Raw genomic sequence first — 14,848 nt, 5'->3', positions numbered from 1 at the left:
GCTAATTAAAGAATCGTCTGCTATGGGGGACTTAATGAAGGTTGATGGCTTGACACACCTGGGGAGGTGAGGAGTATTGGGTGAAAGGAAACATGGATAAAAGCTGCAGCTGGGATTAGAAACCTGCATGAATCTAAGGACAGTATGCAGTGTTCTTTCAGAAAGAGTCTAGGCAAGTATTTTGTAAGTACTGTTCTGCTTAATAGTTTAGTTTGGCTGCATGACTTAGTGCCCCGCACTGTAGCGTACGGAGCTGCATTGCTTATGCATAGTTTAAATGATAAATCAATAGACTTCTCAGATCTTTGTCAAGAAATCTGTTCTTTGCTTGTTTCCTATAAATTAGTGTCCCTTACATTCATGCAAGTTTCTTTTCCTTTTTTACCTAGTAGAAGCCCCTATATGCTACTACATGTTAAGCCTGTTAAAACACAGCCTTAAAGGGGGAATCTCACATTTCAAGTACTGTGATAGCTGACAGCATTGCTGTCGGCAAGGCTGACTGACCTTTGCTGGCTGATTTACTGCAAGGAGTTGCCAGGAGATAATTTATAATAGTAGAATAGGGAGTCTACTAAGAAAAAAGGTGTTAGTCAAAGCAAATGAGAATTGATTTTGTGTGTACAGTTTGGTTGGAACAGCTAGTTGCCCTTAAAATAAAGGAGCAGTAACTGATTTCTGTCTTAGAGAGCTGAGAAAGCCTTCTAATAGTGTAAAAGAGAAACAGGCAAGCATTTTGGAAGGGACCAGCAACAAGAGAAAAAAAATGCTCACCCATCAAGTGAATGCCCTCCCATCCCTCATTTTGCAAAGGGAGTAAAGTGGGACAGATGATCACAGGCATCAGAAAGATGAATAAGAGCTGAAAGCTGATCAGGAAACAGACATTCTAGATCTTTAAATTAGTAACAAAACTAGGAGTCTTTTGATGACTAAGTAGAAAGATCACAAAAGTAAGGATGTTTAGAGAGAAAAGTGCTAGAGAAGGTAGCTATTTTTACATCAGTAGTGGGGTAGAGAAGAAAAATTTCAGTTGAGAGACTGTTGTAATTTATAGCTAATTAGAGGTTGGAGACAATTCAGAGTAATTGAAGAGGAGACCTCTAATGATCAGATTACTGCCTGACACAGACCAAAACGTGTGAAACAAACTAGAGAAGTAGAATCATTTGCAAGCACAGAGGCAATCAACCACTTAGAAATGACTGTGACAGCTTAGATTTAATGCTACTGGTTTTGGCATAGCTTTACACACTCTGGTTTGTTAGCTGGTTACATGGATGATGATCATGCTCCTTTTGCTTGTTTAGTTGTCCTTTGGGTTTGGCCTATTGCATAGCAAGGTGTCTCTGTTAGTTTCTTTTGAATGTTTTGCATGAGACATTTGAATGGAATAGGGTGGAAGAGCTCTACACTATAGTAGAAAGCATTCTCTGGTAACTTATTTATTCTTACATCTCAAACAGCATCAGTAAGTATTATTGTTTGCAGCATTGATTTTTACTCTTGCTTTCATAAAAGTAAATGACCTGTATAATTTACCTTGATGGTAATTTTACTTACTGTTTTATATTCCTATATTATAGAATTCAGAAAAGCTTATTTGACTTGTGAAGTAAACTGTATTTCTGTCTCTTCCCTAATGATGTGGCCTTCATGACCAGATTTTCTAAGCTGAAAGAACCATCTCCATCATTTCAGAGCTTAAAAAAAAAAAGTATTTTTTTTCCCTTGGGATTTGGAACAAAATATTCCAAATTTTCATGTGAGGACCATGGTGCTATGGGGATTTATAGTGCAATGAACTTGCCAATACTCTTCTAAAAAAGAAGTATCTATTAGTATTATTCATCATTTAGAGAGTGTCCTAGAAAAGGGTAGACACAAGGCACACAATTTTAGGGTTTAAATAAACAAAACCACAAATAAAAAGGAAGAATACACATACACACAAAACCCCAACACAACCCAGTGCTTACACCATAAAAATACGTGTTTCTTCTAGGAGTTCTAAAAGACCAGAATTCTAAATTTTCAGATTACTTTCAATGGTTCAAAGGTACCTTATGGTTAGACAGAGTTTAATTTAGTTCTCTGACATGGAAATACTTGTGCATATGGGTGTCCTGTGAATCACCTGTGCTTCTACTACCAAAACCAAGAGGCAAAAATGAGGAGTTCTGTCACATTAATGAATCCTGTCTCCTCTGCAGGTCGTTCAGCGATACCCTCATGATATGTTATTGGTTTCCTCCTCACTACTCTCTGAGGTTAAAGTCTAGCACAAATACATAATTAATTACTAATGGATAGTATTTAGGCCAAATATTTCGTGTCAGATGTTTTACAGATGGAGAAGAAATATCACCTGGAGGTGCTTTTTTACTGTTCTTGGGATTTCCTTAAAAATATTAGGTTTTCATGTACATTTTACCACATATGTAATTGAACATAAGTTCTTCCTACAAAATAAATTGGAAAAGAACTTTGCTAAATAACCCGGGACAATTTTACCATTTATTTTGTGAACTTCTGTAGACTAGTGTCCCTACTGGGTTTTTTTTGGTTTTTTAAAATTATTTTACCTTATGTGTAACTCCAATTAGTTTGCCTCCAGTGTTATTTTCCTAGGGTTTAATTTAAAGGGCAGTATGAATTAGATTAACAGAGACTACAGTATTCCAGATTAGGCTTAATTTACAATTTTTCCTGGTGTTCCTTTTACCATTGTTATTGGGTTTTTTTCTAGTAACCTAGTTTGCAGCTGCTTTCCCTCTTATCTCATGTAGAGAGAATCAGCAATATGGGGGGGGGATTTATGGTCATTTGTAATGCTCCAATTTGCTGTCCTTTTCCCTGCTGACACTCCTGTGTGAGCAGCAGATTGTCTTACTGCTGTGCTTTTTGGACCTTGAAAGAAAGAAAACCATGTTCCAGCAATGTTATTTTCCTTTTCATTCTTTTCGTGTTAGGGAACATTTACTTTCCTCCTCCATTTCCACAGCCTATATGAAATTAAAATTTTACTTCTCCCCCCAGATATTTCTTGTTTAATCCCTATTATCCCCTCATTCTGTCTATGCAGTGTGTTACCTGTTATAGTTAGTACATCACTGTCATCAGACTGACTTGATGATTATTCCATCCTTTCTGTTTCTCCTCCTATCTTGTTTAACTGTATTAGTGTGAGTGTAAAGGCTTTCTTTATGAAGGAAGAGTATATTTAAAACCATAGTAACCACCATGTTATTTATGTTATATCAGTTATTTTTCTAGTGTGGTAGATAATGGTAATATAACAGAAAAAAAAAAAAGGCAAAAATATCCCAGCTTACAAAACCCACAACAGGCATCCTTTTGCTGTTGCTCTTTCCCTCATTCTTCCCATGAGAGGAGGGATGCAAGTGCTGCATTGCTGGGTAGAGACGTCATTGCTCATAAGCCTTTTCTTGCTCTTACCTAGCACAGGGAAAAGATGTCTTAAGCTTCTCTTGAGCCTTTCAGTCCAATGCCATCCAGATTTCTCATGTGGCTGAGAAACCTGTGGAAAGGGGCAGGAGCAGAGGCCAGAGGCCCTCACAGTGTGTGCAGCAGGGGAGCACACACTGCAGCTGTGTGCACCTGCCAGGTCTGTAGAAAGCAGGAAGGATGAGGGGGGAATTTCGTGATGATGCCACTTCTGCAGCATTCAAGTCTCAATAAGTAAATGTGATAGAAACTGATAGACTGTTTTTATTGGGTGAACCAGTTAGCAAAAAACCTTCAAAGCATTGAAGCATGTGAGCTGTTTGCCACATTTCTTTTTTCGAGGAAAAGTAGCCATTGGTCTTAGATTCTTTCATGAGAACTAATTGAACTTAAGGAGAGTGTCCATTGTGTAGCTTTTTCATGACCACTTTTGATAGACAGCATCCGAAAATTTGTTGAAGACTTCATCTGGGTGATTAACTTCTAAGACAGATCTAGGGACCCTGTACATTTTTTATTTTCTCTGCTAGAATGTTTTTACCAGTTAGAAAGTTTTCTTTATCATTCCTTCTTTAAAGATTTCCCAATTGTTTCAGATTACTTCCAGTACTTTCTTTTCCACCACCCCAACTGATTTTGACACTATTTCTTTAATTTTTGCCATTTGGGGTAGTATAGGGATGTGATAGTTAAGAACGTCTATTTTGAAACTTTTCTTTTGAGTATGCTTTTCTGAAAAGTTTTCCTGTAGTGCTTCAGGTAATAATTAGCAGAGATCTAATAGATTTCTTTGCTTCAAACATTCAACCAATAGTTTATTTACAAAGGATTGTAATTAATATACAGCAACAAAATTGTAATTGATTTATTAATTGCAAGGTGTTGCAATTCATGGACAGCATCAATAACAAGAAGCTTCTTGAATACCAGGAAACCAAAAAATTCAACCAGATTTTAAAAATTCAGCCAGAGAAAGAACAAGAAAAAGAATCAAACATGGACGTTAGTCTTAAAACTGAAAATAGAGAAGATGCTGCAGTTCTGTCCTTCCAGCTTATTCCACAGGAAATTTCTCTGGAGAAGGGAAGGTTCCTGCTTCTTTCGCTAATTCAGAAAGTGAATTGGCATCACCATCTACAGAATGCCTTTTGCTTCTATGGACACAGCTTTTTTTCACATTCTTGTTGAAGTTGTTTTTGTGAGGGGAAGAAGGGAAATTGTTACCATAAAAATAATTTGGTAAATTTGATTTGGTTAGATTTGGTTAAATTTGATTAAATACCAACCAGCTCTATATATGATTACAGCAAAAATTTAAAGCAAAGCTGAACAATGATTAGAATTAAAGCACTTTGTGAAAAGAGTTCATCAATGAACTAAGAGGGAAGTTAATGTGCGTGGATCAAAACACCTGATACATAATTGTCAATCACAGCATTGGTTTAGTGGTGAGAGACAAATTGTAACTGCAGTATCACCTGTCTTTCCAGAAATCTCAGATACTAAGTAAATTAGTAGAAAAAAATTGTTCTTCAGATTTAATTTATATGAGGTTTAGTTATTCATATCTTAAGGAAAAAAGCTTCATTAATGAAAAAAGAATATTTCTCTTGTGGTGAACGTACTCTCAGATACCACAAGTTACCATTTCATAATTACTAGGGTTTATGTCACATAAGGTACATGAACACGTGCCATTTATTGCATTTGAGATTTGGTATTTGGCTTATAACTTTGCAGCATTCCTGGACTGCTCTTCAGAGAGCTGCAGGGCAAATTCCGTGCAAGATAAAATTTGCTAACCTGTGGAAATGGATAAAATTGCTGTATGAGATTGTAACTGTAAAAGAGATTATAACTGTCATAAATAAAAACTTGATCTTAAATGTTCAAAATTTTCAAAGTATGATGGTTTGGTTGTCTTACCCTGTTTGAGTATATGAGTACTATTTAGTTTGTAACTGCTACATATTAATAGCATTTTGATTCAAACAGAATAATTGAACACTTTCAAAATACCAGATTAAGTGTAAATAAGTTTTTAATTTGCTATGGTCATCCTACCATGGTGTCCTGAAAGTAGATCAACAATGGTTCAGCAGCTAACATAAAATATCTAAAATATAATTAGGTTGTATGAAGAATACAACTTTGGAACTAAATTTCTTGATGTAGTGAATTTTAAAAATAATTTTATTTACTGATGAACAGTGGGGCAGGTGGTCTTGATCTGGGTTCATTTTATGGCTGATTGAGAAAAGAGTGCTATTAAAGCTATTAAATAATGTTCCTAGTATGTGCTAGAGGATTTCTGTATAAATATATTTTGATAATATTAATACAAAGTGCTAATGAAAGCTGGTTTCCCCTCAGACCCTGCTAAGAATTTTTCATATTTACATTGCTATACACATTATAACCTGAAGGACAATAAGCACCTTTTAGGACCAGTATTTCTGTATTATTAAAATATAGTTACAGCAAAATACTTTGCTCCTGTGTTTCATAATATAAATTTTGCTGATAAAATTGTACATGCTCAAGAAAGTTAATGACAGGTTAGGCACTTCAGTTTTATTTTTCATGTTGCAGGTTAAATCAAATATTTCTGATGTGTTTTTTTTTTTTTTTCTTTTCTTTATGCTTTTTTTTTTTTTTTTCCACACGAGAGTATTAAATTTGTATGAAATCATAGGCTTAGCCTGGGCTGGAAAAGGTTCATTTGAATATCTGTTGTAATGAAGCAATACCAGCAAGTCCTGCTGGTGAAAGCACTTCTATCCTGAAATCATTCATTTGCAATATAAATCATATTACTGAGATCATGTCCTAAATGCAGCATGTGTTACGGAAACTTCTTTTTTTTTTTTTCTTTATAACTATATTCACACCAAGGCTTTTAGCAGCATATAAATTACTTCAGCAGAACTTGTTTCCAATGTAAATTTCACCAGTTTGTTGTCCAGATTGAAAGCACTTTCTGGTACATCGAGTTTGTGATTTATTAATGTTGTTTCCTGTCTTCAGCATGGTCTATGTTGCAAATAACATTAACTTTATTTAAGTTTAAATGCTGTGTAAGTTTAGTTAAGACCAATGAAAGCAATTTGATGATTTTTAGAAGTATTTTTGTGATCTGTACTCAAATATTCATAATGCCAAACTAAACCTTTTTATGTGTTGTATTCTGCTCTTAATGCAAGTGTTTACATCTCTCTTTGATGCTACATTCTGGAATCCAATTATATGAATTGACCTTCTGTGATTTTTTCATAACTGTACCTATTTTATCTACCATGAAAATGCTTTTTCCCTTCCTAGTTACTTTGGTAATTTTTAAAATAGTCTTTTCTTTAGAAATTCTTTAGCTAGAGTCCACACTAAAACATAATTAATCAATGCTACTTCTTCATTACCAGCGCCTATCCAATGGCTCAATAGACTCAAATGATGAAGCCAGTCAAGTTGTTGAGCTTCAGGAGCTGTTGGAAAAGCAAAACTATGAAATGGCACAGATGAAGGAGCGTTTGGCTGCGCTGTCTTCTCGGGTGGGAGAGGTAGAGCAGGAAGCAGAGACTACGAGAAAGGAGCTCATTAAAACAGAGGAAATGAACAGTAAATATCAGAGAGACATTAGAGAGGTAAGGAATTCACCACGTTCACCTCATATTTCTTGATTGTTGTTCCTGTGATATCCACTGCAAACTGATAGAGTCCAATGTATATGAGCAGCAAAAGCTGAGCACTGATGAAAGCGCTTAAACATAGGAGACAGAAAATTTAAGAAATAGTACTAGAAATTTATTCCTTTCTCTCAATAAATGAAAATAAAATTTAATTTTCCATCTCTTTCCTCCTCTTAAATTTGTGGTGTTTCTCAATATATCATCTCTTAGGCAGATATTCTCACTTTGTGTGGATGGTTGGCTTCTAGAATCTATTTTAGTAGGCATTAGTTATCTTCCTGTTACACTGGCTTTCAGCAAAAGACTGAGCATAGTATCAGTGCCATGGTTAAATTGACAAGGTGGAGTTGTGACACAGGTTGGACCTGATGATCTCAAAGGTCTTTTCCAACCTAGCTGATCCTGTGATTCTGTATCATAGCTACAGGAAATCCCAAAGAATTCTCTTTAAAACTGAAGATATACTACTGAGCATATCTTAAAATCCTGTCTACTACTAGTATGAAAATTAAACTGGTAGAAAATTATGTAGCATTTTAATTGCATGGTTCCTGATGGGTGTTTTTCTGTCACATTAGGCAATGGCACAAAAGGAAGATATGGAAGAAAGAATAACTACACTGGAGAAGCGCTACCTCAGTGCTCAGAGAGAATCCACCTCCATACACGACATGAACGACAAGCTAGAAAATGAACTGGCCAACAAGGAAGCCATCCTGCGTCAGGTGCTGCAAGTGCATCAGCCAGTTGTTTTCTGCATGCACAATGAAAATTGATGACAATTTCCTACAAGAGGTTTCTGTTAGGTTAATCTGCTCAGTTTTAATCAACAGATCAGTTAATCTAAAAAATCCTAAAATGTTCAGCATCTCTAAATTTTGGATCAGCTACTGCAGCTGTGAACAATAATTTCAATGTGTACATTCAATGTTGAAAATAACTGTGTTTTCTGATAGTCTTGCATAAGTGCACACAGTCTTATTCCCTAAGTAGTGGAATATCTTTGCTTCTTATGTGACAATTTTGGAATTTTATTTTCTTAAAAATATCTTTCTGCAGAAATGATCAGAATTTGCATACAATATATTGTAATGATTTTACAGATGAGTAGAGTGCAAATACAATTTTAAGAAGCTAAATTAACTGTGAATATGTTTTAAGAAAGCTTATAACATGACTGTGCAGCTTTCTCTCATGGTACTTTGTTTCCATGGTGATTCCAAATCTGGAATGTAAACTGAACATAGAACACTGGTTTGTAATTTGAAGACTATGATATAAACTGAAAGCAACCATGAAGTGAATATAAATCATACTGTATCATTCAAACCCATCCTCAGTATCAGACTTTTTTTTCTAGCATGTCTTTAAACAACTTTAAGTGCTATATGGGAGATTAGCCTGTGTGATGTGATAATCTCTGCTTCTGTAATTGTATGCAGATATATTTGCACGCATAGGCGCACACAATCTCCTTGTATCTGTGTTTGTATATATGTATTTGATACTTCTTCAGGGAAGTTAAACCATCAGAACTCATACTCTCCAGCTTTTGCCAGCTTCCTTAGACTATTTTAAGAGGTATCTTCAATTGTCAGGGAAAAAAACCACCCAACGATGGAAAAAGTAAGGTACTTGTATCTGAGTTCTTATTGTTGCCAGTGTAAGTCATGCTGTGCTGCAGAGTTCTGCCTACTCAAAGCAGGAATCAGAGCAACTAGGCTTAGACTATATATGGTCAGACTTAAAGTTGATTTGCAGCATTGAGATGAGAAAAGCCTAGCTTTTCATGCTTTTTGAAGGATTAAAAAAAGAAACTACAATCACACTCCTTTTTCACTTTTTCTTGTATTACCTGGATTGAACAAGAAAGCAGCAACCACAAAACAATCTTAATTGTGTGCTGAATCTCAGTAGGTCAGAGGATGCTGCAGTTATAAAAAGTCCTCTTATTTCTCTCTAACAGTAATCACAGCTCCCTCAATTTCACCTCTGTAAAATAAGATTTAATTGTAATGAATGAAATGTCAGTTTTAACTTTTCATAATATGTGATTGCCATTCATTCAGAAAATTATGTTTGGAGATTTATTCAGGGAATTCTATCCTTTCAGAATTGTACTTCTTTCCCATTTTAGCTCATATGTAAGTTTTTCTGTAAGATGGACTGTATGTCCATTTAGAAAATTCTCATTTTACTGCCAGTACTATTATTTTGCTCAGATAAATACCACATCCATCAGTGGAGCTTTTTCATCTTAATTAGTGCCATCTTACAAGTTCTTTTATTCACCTTTGTGAGATCCTTGAGCCCCAAATCAATAGTAAGACAGGCAGCCTACTTTGTTCCATGCTTGAGTTAATACCTCTCCAGTAACCTCTCCTACACTAAGGGTTGTCTTGCCTGTTAGTGAGTGTTGCTGTCATTTCAGTGATGCTTTAGAAAGGGAAGGGAAATCCTTAACATAGATTTTTATTTTTACGCTTGTTTATCTATCTTTGGCTTTCAGTTGGAAGACAAAAACAGACAGCTGCAAGAGCGTCTGGAGCTGGCTGAGCAGAAGCTGCAGCAGACGATGAGGAAAGCTGAAACCTTACCTGAAGTGGAGGCTGAACTGGCTCAGAGAATTGCAGCTTTGACTAAGGTACTGAGAAATAGGTTCACTTCAGAAGCCCCATTGTTTAACACTGATTTGCAGTCTGATTCCTCACCTCAAGGACAAAACAAAGGTAACATTGAGCCAATTTGAAAGAAGAAAATGTTTCTTGATAAGTATGTGAATGGGAATGGTTTCAATGCTGTGTTTGTAATTCTTAGCATTTTGACGATGGGAAAAGTAGTTGTACTAGGCTATGCTTACAAGGGAGTCATGTGTTTCCAATACAACTGAGCATTACTTACTCTAGGAGGATTCATTTTACTGTGTAAGAGTTTCTAATTTAAGGGTAGGCAGTGAGGGAAGTCCCTTTCCTACAGGTACTTGTTCTTCTGGATGTTTTCATATACCATGTATATAAACAACACCTCGTTTTATTGCAATAAGTGCTATAAAATTAAATCCTGGTGGCAGGTGGGATCATTTGTGCAACACAAATCAAGATAACTTGCAGTACATGCTTACAAGATTTGCTTTGAATGATTCTTTGTATCATATATCTGCAAAGAAAAATGTGAAACTGAGTGGATTTCAATTTTTTTTTCTGATAAATTTGTTATGTGGCTGCTGTCTTACAGAGAAAAAAGATAATTTTTCAGTAGCGTGCTTTTTATATTTGGCCTTCAGTGCTTTCAGGTGTGCATGTAGTTAATAATATAGCTCAAGTATTATCAGCTTCATAAAGACATATAATGTGGTTAATGCTTCATCTCTATAAAACAGACAGAAAAATGCATTTAAGACACTGTATTATATATAATTCTGGTTTATCTAAGCTTTCCTTTCTCTATTGCCAAGGAATGCTTCTATTTATGTGATGAGCTGTTTTTAAATTTGATGGACTTTTTGCAGGTCCTATGTTTTCCGTATTGAGTGAAGCCTTAAATGCTGAGCAGCTCATTAATAAAGTCTGATTTAAAAGTAATTTAGTTAAGCAGAAGAAACAAAGAAAGGAAGGCTTTCAGTAATCAAGGTTTTGTGCTGTCACTTTAGGTTTGTATGAATGGGTGTCAATCTGAAACAAAGACTGAAAATTGGGGGAGGTGGCGGCGGGAGGAAGGCAAGAAGAATCAGCAAAAAGAGCTACATGAAATACCAAACAAATTTCATTGGATTTTATTAAAAACTCAGGTGCACAGAAGAGCAATCTCTTGGCATTTTAACTTTTTTTTCTTCCAATTGTTTCTGATTCAGCAATTAATCATATATTCTAATGCCCTCAGTAGCTTAAAAATACTGTTTTCTATTTTAAGAGGATTTTTCCTGAATAAGTTCTCCAGCAATTAGCCACCAGTAAGTATTTGGCAGTCTCAAGCATGTCTTTTCTTGCAACTGCATTTTTCCTTGAACATATATTAATGACAAAAATCGTAAGAAGAAATCCCATTTCAACCATGCAGAACACTCAGGGACTTCCATGAGATACTGTTGTTATTGTGACCATAAACTGCAGTATACATCTCCGTTTGTCTTCTTACATTATTTCATGGGATGTGGTTAGAGAGCTGGGAACAGAGCTGATGCTCCACCCCATTTCACTTTGATGTACTTGATCAAAGTTTTTGCCAAGCGGGAAACTCTGAGAAATAGTTTGTAATGCTGGTTCTGCTCATTTCTCAGTGATTGCATAAAAAACTGAAGACCTTTATTTCAGTTTAAATTGTGCTGCCTTGGAATATATGACATGAAGAAGAATGTTGTCATTTGGCCAATAGGCTAAATAGGCCTGTGGCCTATGTGTCTTGTATACAATTTCTTTACAAACTGCAGAGCTTCTTAAAGTGCTGCTTTGAGAGCTCTAAAGTTTAAAGTCCACTACTTTTCATGGATCACATAAATGAGGCACTGAACCAAGGATGCTGTAATCACTGCAGCTTATTTAGTTTTAAGTTAGCTAGCTGGTGTGCTCTTACATGAGGTCAGCTGCAGATCTGACAACTGCAGGTCCTGCCTGAGGGGCTGAATAATGCTTAATTAACTTTGCCTTGGTTGGACTGTGCCAACGTACCTGCTGTCTGTAGGACTCAAATTATCTGGCTACAGAATCCCCAAAGCCTGTCTACCTGAGCTGTGTGATCAGTGCAGCGTCTATGTATACCAAGTAAAAGAGAAGCCACCAAATCAGCTACAGTTTCTGCACAAAAAAAAAAAAAACAACAAAAAAACCAAAAAAAAACCCAAAAAAACCCCAAAAAAACCCTGATTCTCCTTCCTTTAGTACTATCTCAATGAAAGGGGCTTCTCTGAGATTAATGGGGTTACAATCATATGGAAGAGGTGAGTTAAGCCAAACATGCTTTATATGTATCTTAAAGTAAAGTAATGTGAGTTATCTGCTACGCTGTGGGTGAAACATAAGACAAACTACTTACATGTGGAGATAAACCAGAAAAAATTTGTTCTGGATTTGTCTGTGCTTATTCCCCACTTCCACCCCAACCCCCATAGATTTAAAAGTTGCATGTTACAGTTCTGCATTCAATTTTTTTTTCTATTTATGCTCATAATAAATCCAGGTTGGGATTCTGCAAATGAGGGATATAAATTGCCATCCTTCTATTGTTTCAGTTTTTTAAATTAGTTGGTTTTCCTTTTTTTGTGTGTGTGTATAAGCTAGTGATATGTCTTTCTGCTACTTTTCCGTGCCCAAGCTAGTTCGTAAGGAGTGAACTTCCAAAAATTTGGACTATACAGTGAACTTGGATAAGTACCCATAAATTTACCTGAGTCATTTGAACTTTTTTTTGGCTTTGTTTCCACTGTGTTTTGCCCATTGGGTGACAATTGGAGGGTTAGTCAGCCTCTGGCAGACTAACCTGGAGCAGCATGATCCCATATCCTGTGCTGTCCCGCCTGGCCATCACACTGGTACCTGTCTGGTCATGACAAGTAGCACAGCTCTCAGCATGTATCCCAAGATTTAGATTCCCATGAATCATTGAGCCACCTTCTACTCACTCTCACAGTATTGGTCTGTTTGCCTGCTCTGGAGAAGAGGCAGTTCCTAGTAGAAAGAACCTCCCTCCTGTATTAACCTTTCTTTATCCCACAAAATGCTTATTTTCCTCAGAGGGGACAGACACTGGAGCATCCAGAATCTTCAGATGGTTAGTCTGTCAAACACAGTTTCTCCTTGCATGTGTTCAAGGAAGGGGTCTGTTAGGGCCAACCAGCATCCACCTACTTCCATTCACTCACTCCCACTAGTAGTCCTTCACCCCCTGGGTGCTTGTGCAGCAGAGGTACCAAGTCGCTTCTCTGATCACAAGACAGCAGTCAGCATTTTACACCATCATTCCTGTTTGCAGGTCACCAGAAATACCAGCCACGCTTTTCAGCTGCACTAGAGAAGCACTGAGATGGAGAAGAGGAAACCATATCATAATAAACCACATTTAGCATAGTAACACCTTCAGTTAATTTTAAAGGTGATAAAAAATGACTTGAGAGTTGGAGGCAAGTGGGAAATAATGCTTGTTTTGTGTCAATGTGGGGATGTGGTTTGCTTTAAGCAGGGAAGAAGTTGCAAAACAAGTAAAAGGAGCATGTCTGCCATGAAAAGGATGGAAAGAGGGGAAAGAAGTTTCCCTACAAGGAGTGGATAGAGTTAATACAGAAACCTCTCTGAGAACAAGAGAGAGAAAATATGATGTGTTAACAAGAGAAGAAAGTTGATAAATCCTCTTACAGGCAAAAATAAAAAAAAAAATCTTTGAAGGGGAGGGAAGCCAAAGAAATTTTCACATTTACAACACATTCTGTCTTCTCAAAACACCCCTCTTACTTTGCTTCCCTTTTCTTGGGAGATTTTCCCCTGACAGGTGGAAGAAATTAAAGAAGCAACTTTGACAAAGCTAAATTGAAGGAGTTGCTTACTAAACTTAGGAGGTACAGAAGGTAGTGGGAAAACAAAGGAGGGGAAAGAAGGTGTGACTGTCTAGTGACTGAAAGGTTGGGGTTTAGAGAAGAGGGACACCTGAGTCAATTCATTTTGGTAACAGGTTAGATGCGAGCAAGTAGCTGATAACTTTGTGAGCTGTTGTAACTCTGTCACCATGATCACCTATTTTCACCTTCAATTTCATAGCTCGGTCCAGTATTGCATTCTTTCTTTGTGAATAATGCCCTTATTCTAAGGATAGACTAAAGCATCAGATGTCAGTAGAAAAACTGGGGAGTGCAGGTGTTAAGAAAGTCAAGATCTCAAAACTGGGGAAATTGATGGTACCATTGGAAAAGTTTAGATTTGCTTCTGCAAGTCAGCACAAAAAAAAAATAAATATGCCACCTATATTATACAAATGATTTCTGCATCCGAATTTGGATTTCTTTCTTTTCAACTAAGATACAAAGACCTAGCAAATGTGCAGTGCCATCAGTAACAGATGATGTGAAAGCAACATCTTTTTTGTGGGCGCATTAGCAGCAGGAGCACCAGCAGAGTTTTAACAGGGCTAGAGATCACAGAAGCTGCTTTGGTATTCCCTCAGTGCAGAGTTTTCCTGGCTGTTACTACCTTGTGCTGGCTATTTCATGGCCTAGAGAGTGCAAAGTGAACATTGAGACTCAAGCTGGTTTCTCCTAGAGGTCAGACATCATTAGCTTTTATCCATATATTTTTAATCCAGTTTAAGATGCATGATTTCCCAAATCTATTTATAACTGAATGTTCTGTTCATTAAAGCTAAATGCTTTAAATGCTAGTTGCTGAATATCACACAATGTGTCTTATTAGTCCTTCCATACAGAGTAGGAGCAAACAGGCTCCTACATTGAAAGACATCTTTGAAAGTCTTACATTGAAGAAAGAATGTGGGTAAGACCTGCCAAGGAAGTAGTCATGTAAGCTCTACTTTGCAGTTTTTAACTCAATAAATTCCTAGTAAAACTAGTTGGAAGAAATCCAGCTTTTCTTTAGGAATCTCAAAGTCCACAGTTGTCTGTGGTATCTCATGTGTGCCTAAAATTCTGCTACAGAAGCATGACAAGCACTGGTGTCTCAGTCTGTGCCTTATGCCTCAAACTACAAGGCTGGGAT

The 14,848-nt window shown here is 36.6% G+C and overlaps 1 protein-coding gene across 13 annotated transcripts in view; it reads left to right on the top strand.

The window, feature by feature from the left end:
• The window catches only part of PPFIA2 (PTPRF interacting protein alpha 2), a 286,609-nt gene that overhangs the window by 213,114 nt on the left and 58,647 nt on the right, over positions 1-14,848 (top strand). For all 13 annotated transcript variants that reach the window (XM_038154171.1, XM_038154170.1, XM_038154168.1 and 10 more), the window contains 3 exons: positions 6,888-7,109; positions 7,733-7,879; positions 9,664-9,798. In XM_038154171.1, coding sequence (XP_038010099.1) covers positions 6,888-7,109; positions 7,733-7,879; positions 9,664-9,798 — 504 coding nt within the window. The remainder of the gene's footprint in view (positions 1-6,887; positions 7,110-7,732; positions 7,880-9,663; positions 9,799-14,848) is intronic.

The sequence above is a fragment of the Motacilla alba genome, chromosome 1A, assembly GCF_015832195.1.
Source record: "Motacilla alba alba isolate MOTALB_02 chromosome 1A, Motacilla_alba_V1.0_pri, whole genome shotgun sequence".
NCBI lineage: Eukaryota > Metazoa > Chordata > Aves > Passeriformes > Motacillidae > Motacilla > Motacilla alba.
This window is presented reverse-complemented; position numbering and strand designations above follow the sequence as displayed.